Genomic DNA, 9,868 nt, shown 5'->3' on the forward strand with positions numbered 1-9,868 from the left:
CATGGGCTACTTCCAGCTAGCCGTGTAGTGTGCTCTAAAACCTTGGGCCAGGGGAAGCAGGATCCTGCGGACCGGCTTCTTGGCCAGAGGCCTGGCGGAAAAGATCCAATAGCTCTCTGTCGTCAGCTGGTAGGGGAGGGTCGGCGGCGGGGGTCGCTTGGGCCGGGGCATCCTCGGGTCGCGGTCCACTATGACCTCCTCTGGAGGGTCATCTCCATCCGGGCGTCGGCCTCATCAGCTACGTCGGCAGTGTGGTCACGGTCGTCGTAGCCTACTTCGTCCAAGGCCCTGTAGTTGTCCAACGGTTCCTGGAATGGTGGCAGCTCATCCATAGGCTGCTCCTCATCCAGTAGGTCACCCATTCCTGGTCGTCGGCCAGGAAGAGAGGGTGGAGGTCGTCAAAGGACTGAGAGCGGGGCCCAGTGGGCCAGGCGGCGTCATAGAAGTCCCATTGGGGAAAAAGGTGCGTTGGGGAAAAGGTGCGTTGGGGAAAAAGGTGCGTTGGGAAAAAGGTGCGTTGGGGAAAAAGGTGGGTTGGGGAAAAAGGTGCGTTGGGAAAAAGGTGCGTTGGGGAAAAAGGTGTGTTGGGAAAAAAGGTGCGTTGGGAAAAAGGTGCGTTGGGAAAAAAGATGCGTTGGGGAAAAGATGCTTTGGGGAAAAAGGTGCGTTGGGGAAAAAGGTGCGTTGGGGAAAAAGGTGCGTTGGGAAAAAGGTGCGTTGGGGAAAATGGTGCGTTGGGGAAAAAGGTTTGTTGGGGAAAAGGTTTGTTGGGGAAAAAGGTGCGTTGGGGAAAAAGGTGCGTTGGGAAAAAGGTGCGTTGGGAAAAAGTCCCATTGGGGAAAAAGGTGCGTTGGGGAAAAAGGTGCTTTGGGAAAAAAGTCCCGTTGGGGAAAAATGTGCGTTGGGGAAAAAGGTGCGTTGGGGAAAAAGGTGCGTTGGGGAAAAAGGTGCTTTGGGAAAAAAGGTGCGTTCGGAAAAAGGTGCGTTGGGAAAAAGATGCGTTGGGAAAAAGATGCGTTGGGGAAAAGGTGCGTTGGGGAAAAAGGTGCGTTGGGAAAAAGGTGCGTTGGGGAAAAAGGTGCGTTGGGGAAAAAGGTGCGTTGGGGAAAAAGGTGCGTTGGGAAAAAGGTGCGTTGGGGAAAAAGGTGCGTTGGGAAAAAAGGTGCGTTGGGAAAAAGGTGCGTTGGGGAAAAGGTGCGTTGGGGAAAAAGGTGTGTTGGGGAAAAAAGGTGCGTTGGGAAAAAGGTGCGTTGGGGAAAAAGGTGCGTTGGGGAAAAAGGTGCGTTGGGGAAAAAGGTGCGTTGGGAAAAAGGTGCGTTGGGGAAAAAGGTGCGTTGGAAAAAGGTGCGTTGGGGAAAAAGGTGCGTTGGGAAAAAGGTGCGTTGGGGAAAAAGGTGCGTTGGAGAAAAAGGTGCGTTGGGGAAAAAGGTGCGTTGGGGAAAAAGGTGCGTTGGGGAAAAAGGTGCGTTGGGAAAAAGGTGCGTTGGGGAAAAAGTCCCGTTGGGGAAAAAGGTACGTTGGGGAAAAATGTGCGTTGGGAAAAAGGTGCGTTGGGAAAAAAGTCCCATTGGGGAAAAAGGTGCGTTGGGTCATAAATATGACAGTGTAAGACCATATGGGCCATAAGAAAGTCTACATTTGTCAACAGAAGTAATAAATATGACAGTGTAAGACTTTTCTCACCAATTTGGGCCATTATTACATTATGAACTTTTATTACATTATGAACTGCCATGTGGTCGTTCATAACGTAACACATTATTACATTATTACATTATAGAAAAATCTGTTATTACGTTATGCGCTCATACTTTTATTACATTATGAGCTGATTATTACATTATGAGTTTTTATTACATTTAAATTATTACATTATGAGCCCTTATGAGCCCTTATTACATTATGAGCAGTTATTACATTATGAGTTGCTACAGGGTGTCATAGGCTTATAGTGTGTGTGTGTGTGTGTGTGTGTGTGTGTGTGTGTGTGTGTGTGTGTGTGTGTGTGTGTGTGTGTGTGTGTGTGTGTGTGTGTGTGTGTGTGTGTGTGTGATTTAATTTACTTTTGTTTGCTCAGAAATGTACTATATAAACAGTGAGGATATTATTGTGCAGCACAAGGTGTTATGAGCGGGTTTTTACAAGAACCAACATTGATTTCATGCATCTGTGTTGCTTATCAGAACAGCTATGCAGGGGCTATTGTAGGTATAGGATACTGTAGAGATCATTCACTGATTGAGATCATTCGTCTCACATAATGAAAGAAAGAAATGGCTGCCAGTTGGTTTGTCTAAAGGCAAGGAATCAGGTGATTAAAAAAAATTGTTTTCTAGAAAGAAATGGTGCTTTGAAATAGCACTGCAATTGTTTGCAACTGGTTTGTGCAGAGTTAATCTTAAAGTGGTTATTCTTGGTGTGATTTACACTTTGCACTTTATGTCCACTTTGCGGTTCTGTGCCAACCGTATGGTTCATTCTCATCTTATTGATTATTTCCTAAATGGTTTATGAATTGAAATACTATATGCAATCAGGTATTCTCATAATTGAATTGTTCCTTCACCATTATGTCCAGAATATCTTTATCTTTAGGAGTAGTTCACTGCCCAAAAGTTACTTATTTTCTATCAATTACCCCTCCTATGCCCAGCGTTGAGTGTTTGTGTAAACACAAACATTGAAGACAAAAGTAAATTGTGATTGGCCGGATTGAGATATGATGTATGATAAGAGTGCCCCTCACTTCACACGGTGAGAAAAATGACGTATGATGGAGAATGTGTAGCCATGGGTGATGATGATGATGTGTAAATATGTATGAAAATGTATTTGGGTTTTACTTTTAATCTATATTTGCATACTCTGCGGTTTTAATAAAGTTATAACCATGGTGGAACCTGTTGTAAACAAGTGTAATGCTTTACCAGTGTGTTGTCCACAGTAGTAACAGTTTTTGTATTGAGTTGTGCTTTCATTTGCATACGTTAAAAATACTTCAATCAATCAATGTAAGGTGAAAGGTCATAATAGCCTTTGGCCTAGTTTCAAATGAAACGCCCCCTACATTCATCAGAGCAAGAGTGACCAATGAATGAGCAAATTTTCTTACTTTAGGAACAGGAAGGAACACATTGGATGGACATTGGACTCCTTTAGCTTCTTTGAGATTGCGGTCACGCCACTGGCCCACTGAGCCGCACTTAAGAGACAGTCGGGCCATCCCCGCTTCAAAATTGAGTAGAATCTGGCTGCAGCTTGTATTCGTTCACGTTTTAGTTTGTAGTGGCGAAAGTGCATTTTGTCTAAAAGTTATGTTGTCTAAAAACCTGATCAGTGGTCGCAGTATTATTTCAAGAGCTCTGCGGCCATGTTTTGCAGAGAGCCGCCCAATAACTAAAATACTGAAACAATGCGACTTTGACGGACTAAGTCCACGACCTCGAGTAACCCACATCAGAACGTGCTCAGGAAAGCCATACAATGTGCCTCCTAGCGCTGAATTTGTCGCCAGAGTCTCAGGAATCGCTACAATGGGTAAGCTTCCCTACCAGGAGACAGCCGATGGACTTGACGCTGCATTCGTTGGTGTTCCAATTGACACTGGAACTTCTAACCGACCTGGAACAAGGTGGTGTAAACAGTCTCCAAACGTTGCTAATCGATCATTCGGTCAATCGTATTCGTACCGTAATCAATACTGAAATCAATATAATGCCCTAGCCCCATATGTGCCCTCTCCCTACGCTCATTCTGTAGCTGCTACAGAATGAGCGTAGGGAGAGGGCACATGGGGCTATATAATGCCCATGTCACCTGCCATTTATGTGAAATTAAGTATTCCAAGTGTGTGTGTGTGTGTGTGTGTGTGTAATTGCTGAACTACAAGCTCACATTACATCGTGATGTCATGTGTAGGTCCACTTGACCTCCACCATCCATATTCTGAGCCGAGGGGAACATAGCCAAGAAATAGCAGATAGAAGCTTCATGTGATGTGTTTGCCTTGCATTGTGAGCCTAATCTTGGTGAAAAGAATTAGTGTACATGGAAAAAAGTGGTCCAATTACGCAATTACTTACAGAGAGAGCCTAAGGTCCAGTTTACTAAGTCTAGAATCTAGATAAGAGGGTTATAATTGGGTTAAATCCACTGGGGTTCCATTAATCATTGTTTCTGATTTTGGGCCATTAATTCATTGCATTTTCATCAGTTCTGTATTGCATATGAATGAAGTAGGAAATTAGGTGCAGCTGTTCCAGAAGGATAATATCCACTCAATCCACAACAGGTTTGGCCCACGCCAGATCAGAGCAGAGTCTGCCCTGCTGAGGGCTTACAACAGTGGCACCAGAGCAGCACCCTATGAGTCACTAATGGTTGCTGATATCGGAGACGTCAATGTCAATGTGTATGACCTGAAGGACACCTGCAAACGGATCAGGGAGGCCTACCAGAAGATCCTGGCCACCGGCTGTATCCCTCTGACTATGGGTGAGACCATGAGAATGTCTGGTAAAGAGCAGCTCTCAAAGAGCAGCTCTCTTCAGCTCTGTTGAAGAGTAACTAACTACTGAAAAATATATTTTAATTCACATCCTCCAACTATGGTGCTGAGCCAGACTACAAGGGCAGCAAAATCATAGACGGAAGAAAAGGGCTCACAAGTCACAACTCACTTTTAAATGCACCAAATCTTATTTCCAACAGCAGCAGACAAGCAAAAAACGTTTACGTCTTTTTCAAGTAAATTATTATTTTTGCAACTGGAAATAGACCACTTAAAAGTGCGTTATGAGCCATTCGTTCATCTAGCTAACTACTGAATTCATTCATAACCTAGTAGTACTAACTTATTCACTCATTAACCACATAAACCCTATCGTCTCTATTCTAAGGCAAACATAAAAATAGCAGATCCAACTTTTTTGAGGGAGCCTGTTGATTTGTTAAATTGTTATTTGCGACGAGATTTGGTGTACATACATGGGCCCATGTGTGGGAGTATAGACCCCTGGTGGGGTTTAAGTGGTTAAATAAATGCACATGGTAGTGTTTGATTTCTTTGCCAAACAATATGCAGACTGCTGACAATTACAGTGCAAAGGCCTCTCATTCCCTACAAAATAATATTTAGCCATCACTGCCATTTCACTTGAAGATTTATTCTGGTTAAAAATTGTCAGTAGATGTCATATAACAAGACTAGAAACAAGAGTTTAAAAGTCCTAGAAGACCATGGGGTCCGGGACCCCCTAGGGGCCCTCAGTTACTATACTATATATTTGTGTGACCCTTTTTTTGTTTTTACACTAACCACTTGAACACTAGCGTCTCTATTCTGGGACTCCCTGCTTCATCTCTGGTATGAAAAACCCCTGCCCTAGAGTCATGCTCCATACACCCAACTGACAATGTGGTGGTGGAAGAAAAGCCATGGAGTCACCAAAATCAATAGGGTTCATCCTGGAATCTGCCTATTAGGTTATAAGATACATATCTTGTATGAAAAGTTTATATTCTGACTGAGCTTTTTCATAAATTCCCTATTTTATACTTTATGTGACTGTCATGCAAAAGCTCACAACGTCATGATGCAGCACGTTGTGAGCTTGTAGATCGGCTATATTAGTTATATCTATGAAACATTTTTTGAAAGGTTCCATCTATAAATGACAGGCTCAAAGTAGAGACACCTGAAATGCATTGTAAAGTAACAAGAGCTTGTAACGAAATAATACACTACATTTATAATAACTACATTGGATCGATTGTAGCAGAAGTTCTTTTTTTCATGTCCTGGAAAATAACCATTTTGGTCACAAAATAAAACTGACTTGACTTGTATCCACAGGTGGTGATCACACAATTGCATACCCAATCCTTCAAGCTGTCGCTGAGAAGTAAGTAAAAGTCCATTACAAAGGTAGTCTTGTGTGACTAGATTCAGATATGATAAATTTGTTATTAGTAATTAATTGCAAGTTGCCCACTAATGTAGTTTAAATCTAATCCATACATGTGAAAACAGAACCAAACTGTTAATCCAATGCAATACTGTACTTGAAAGTGTGGTTGCACAGACAATTTCAAGCTTTGATTCTTGCATAATTACACTATGATGATGTATGATGATATGACGTCACATGAATACAGGCAAAATAAAGTTTAAAAATAAAGTCAGGCAATTAATATCGTCTGGTGGCCTTTATGGAAACCAGACTAATTATAATCTGATTATTCTGCATTGATTTGTCAGACATGGTCCAGTAGGTCTGATACACGTGGATGCCCATGCTGACACAAGTGATGTGGTCCTTGGGGAGAAGATTGGTCATGGAACTCCTTTCAGACGCTGTGTAGAGGAAGGGCTCCTGGACTGCAAGAGGGTTATCCAGATTGGCCTGCGTGGTACAGGCTACTCTCCCGATGCCTACGAGTGGAGTCGGGCCCAGGTACAGTGGTACATTACGTAGTATATGGAGACCCCTATCTGACTGACTCGATGCTGGTCACCGCACTCCCATGGGTCGGCCACGCGCTCGCCGAGTTCGAAATCAGTCAGTCGTACAGTTCTCGAGATACGTGAACTACAGGGCTTATGGACAGACATACAGAGATTTTGTGCATTTATCGTAAGATAGGCTACTGCATTTGTGTGTTGTACAGGGATTTCGAGTGGTCCAAGTAGAAGAGTGTTGGTTCAAATCCCTCACACCTCTCATGGCTGAAGTCAGGGCTCAAATGGGCAGTGGTCCAGTCTACCTCAGCTTTGACATTGATGCTTTAGACCCATCCTTTGCCCCTGGGACAGGCACACCCGAGATAGCGGGGCTTACATCAATACAGGTAAGCTTGGTGTTACTGCTAGAATTACTGCTAGATGGTTGGCTGGTCAAGATTTGGAGATAAGTATTTTGGGCAATATGGGTATTGGGTAATCAAACATTTTGATTCTATGTAGGGAGTCGAGATTGTACGGGGCTGCCGTGGCCTAAATCTTGTTGGATGTGATCTAGTTGAGGTGTCCCCACCTTATGACACTACAGGTAATGGGCACATATCTGTAATTGTTATCAGAAATTTAGATTTTCTTATCTTGTGCAACAACTGATTGCAATTTTTCTTTTCTTGTTTACAACAGGAAACACAGCACTCACTGCCGCCAACCTGCTTTTTGAAATGATGTGTGTCCTTCCAAAAACAAAATACTACTAATTGGTAACGTCAAACATTAACTCAATCAATGAGTGACATTTTATTATATTACATAATTAAATTATGTCTGTTGAGTAAGGTGTTTAAGCAGAGGACAAATATGGTTCAAACAATTACATTATATTGATATATAATTAATATAAACACAATTTTATTACAACCAGCTAAAGGATATGTACTATGAGATCTTCAGATCTCATATAGAAAATGAGCATCTCCATGAAGCTTGTCAACATACTGAAGCACAATGTACTCTAAAAAGATGGCTGTGTTGAAACCATTGTTAAGTTTTCACTGTCAGTGGATCAACACCATAGCAGATAACATGGCCTAAATCATCACTGTGTTTTGTCATGTCCAGAGTCTCAACACACGCTGCTGGAAAAGTAAGATCAGGATCAACATAAAGCTTGGTTGCATAATAGATGGTTGTGTTGAGACTCTGGACATCACAAAACAGTGATGATTTAGGCCGTGTTATCTGCTGGTGTTGATCCACTGATAGTGAAAACTTAACAATGGTTAACTTTCACACAGCCATCTTTTTAGAGTACATTGTGCTTCAGTATGTTGACAAGCTTCATGGAGATGCTAATTTTCCTTTCCAGCTCGATTTGGCACCTGCCCACAGAGCCAAAACTACTAGTTACTGGTGTACTGACCATGGTATTACTGTGCTTAACCTACCAGCCAACTGGCCTGAACCCCACAGAGAATCTAGGTTGTATTGTCAAGAGGAAGGTGTAAGACATAAGACTGAACAATACAAATTAATTTACGGCTGTTATCGAAGCAAACCTGGGCTTCCATAACACCTCAACAGTGCCACTGGCTGATCACCTCCATGCCACGCCCCATTGATGAAATGATTTGTTCAAAAGTAGCCCAGACCAAGTATTAACTGCAAACATTAATATACTTTTCAGATGGTCGACATTCTCGTTTAAAAAATATTTTTTTAGTAGTCTCGTAAAATATTCGAATTCATTGAGATTGATTTATGAGCTGTACGCCATAATCATCAGGTTTTAAATACTTCACTTTATGCACAATTAATTGAGAATATATGAAAGTTTCACTTTTTGAATTATATTACGGAAGAAAATTAACTTTTACAAAATATTCGAATTCATTGAGATGGACGTGTGTGTGTGTGTGTGTGTGTGTGTATATATATACACACTTTTGTACTGTTAAAAACAAAAGTATAACAAGTCTTAATAGACCAAAGAATTTACTACAGCATTACAACAATCTTGCATACGTTTTTTCATTAACGTCTCACCCACCCATCCCTTCATCATTCACTCATCTGGTGCAATTGGTTTAAGTCACTCACCATTTTTTACCTTGTAAAGTTGACACACAGCCATTAATCTTGTACTGTCCCAAAGTGATATGGTATGAGATTAGTAGTAATCTATACTAATCCATATCACTCTGACAGTTCAAAGTAATGTCAAAGGTTAGTGTAGTCTTTGATATTCAGAAGCAGCCTGTTTACTGTATATAGACTTACAGATATGCGCATTTCAAGCATTCATTTTCTATAATTCAGGTGTTTCACAAAATTAACAATTGGAACAACACTGCTGATGGAGTGTTGGCAGCAGCACCAAGTGGTGAAACATGAGAACTGCAACAGGAAAGACAGCTTCTCAGGAGGAGGCGCCCTCTAACAGGGCCCAAGGACAAGTCTTGACCCTGGTAATTAGGGGCCAGATTTATGACTTGCAATTAATTGGTCCACTGTGGGTCCCTATGTGCTTGGGGCCCTGGACATCCGTCCATCTGATGAAGGCTCTGGATACAGACCGGCTTGGGTTTCCCTCCTGTAATTTCAGATGTTTGCTGATGTATTTGTACATAGAAAATAAATGCATACATGGAGTTTGTTTTGAATAAGTTACAAAAACGAACAACTCAAAGATGAAATTGCATCCTTATTTTTTGTGATACCATGATGCTCTACAGTCTACAATGCATGGAACATCCCAAGTGAGACGAATACCAAACAAGCCCTTTGCCAACTCGCCCTCGCAAAAAGTGTTAATTTAGTTAACAGTTAATTTAGTATCAACCTCCCTCTCCCTGCTGAAATCTGAAATTATCTTGTATACAGATTTATTTGATTGTATAGTAGCCGATCTCTGTACGATGCTTTCTTTCAGTGCTGTGTAAACAATCCACTTAGTTTTATTAAACACATTTCTTCACAATTATAAATGAATATACCTTTTATATAATCACCAACATGAGTGTAGTGGGGCTGATGGGTGCCCTCGTATGGCGCCGCCACGTGGACACGGGGGGGTACTGCAATGGGGGGTACTGCGCCCTGGATGCGGAAAGGCGACCGTACCTGTTACCAGTGAGACTAGCAGTTATGCATCGACGTGTTGAGGCTGAGGACCTTGGTGTATATGTCCACAATTCCATATAGGAGTAAACATGTGTGTTAATTAAGATGTGTAAATGAAAGAGGCGCCACTATTGCCATAGCCTTGCCCTTGTGTGGCCAGAATAATACCCAGATAGACAAACCCATTTTGGAAAGATGACTAGCCTCCTACAGAGGCAAAAACAAAGATTTGTTTTTCCTTTTATGTGCCCAGATTTAACATTTGCCAACATCTTGAAGACCTGTATA

The 9,868-nt window shown here is 41.9% G+C and overlaps 1 protein-coding gene across 1 annotated transcript; it reads left to right on the forward strand.

Annotated features, from left to right (window-relative positions):
• Positions 1-3,159: 3,159 nt before the first annotated feature.
• On the forward strand, positions 3,160-9,103 carry agmat (agmatinase (putative)). Its single transcript, XM_079520134.1, has 8 exons — positions 3,160-3,631; positions 4,292-4,494; positions 5,855-5,903; positions 6,260-6,455; positions 6,670-6,849; positions 6,965-7,049; positions 7,145-7,221; positions 8,777-9,103. Exons 1-7 carry the CDS (start codon positions 3,315-3,317, stop codon positions 7,216-7,218), a joined length of 1,104 nt encoding a protein of 367 aa, XP_079376260.1. The 5' UTR covers positions 3,160-3,314; the 3' UTR covers positions 7,219-7,221; positions 8,777-9,103.
• Positions 9,104-9,868: the final 765 nt, after the last annotated feature.

This window comes from Electrona antarctica (assembly GCF_951216825.1).
Source record: "Electrona antarctica genome assembly, chromosome: 2".
Taxonomy (NCBI): Eukaryota; Metazoa; Chordata; class Actinopteri; order Myctophiformes; family Myctophidae; genus Electrona; species Electrona antarctica.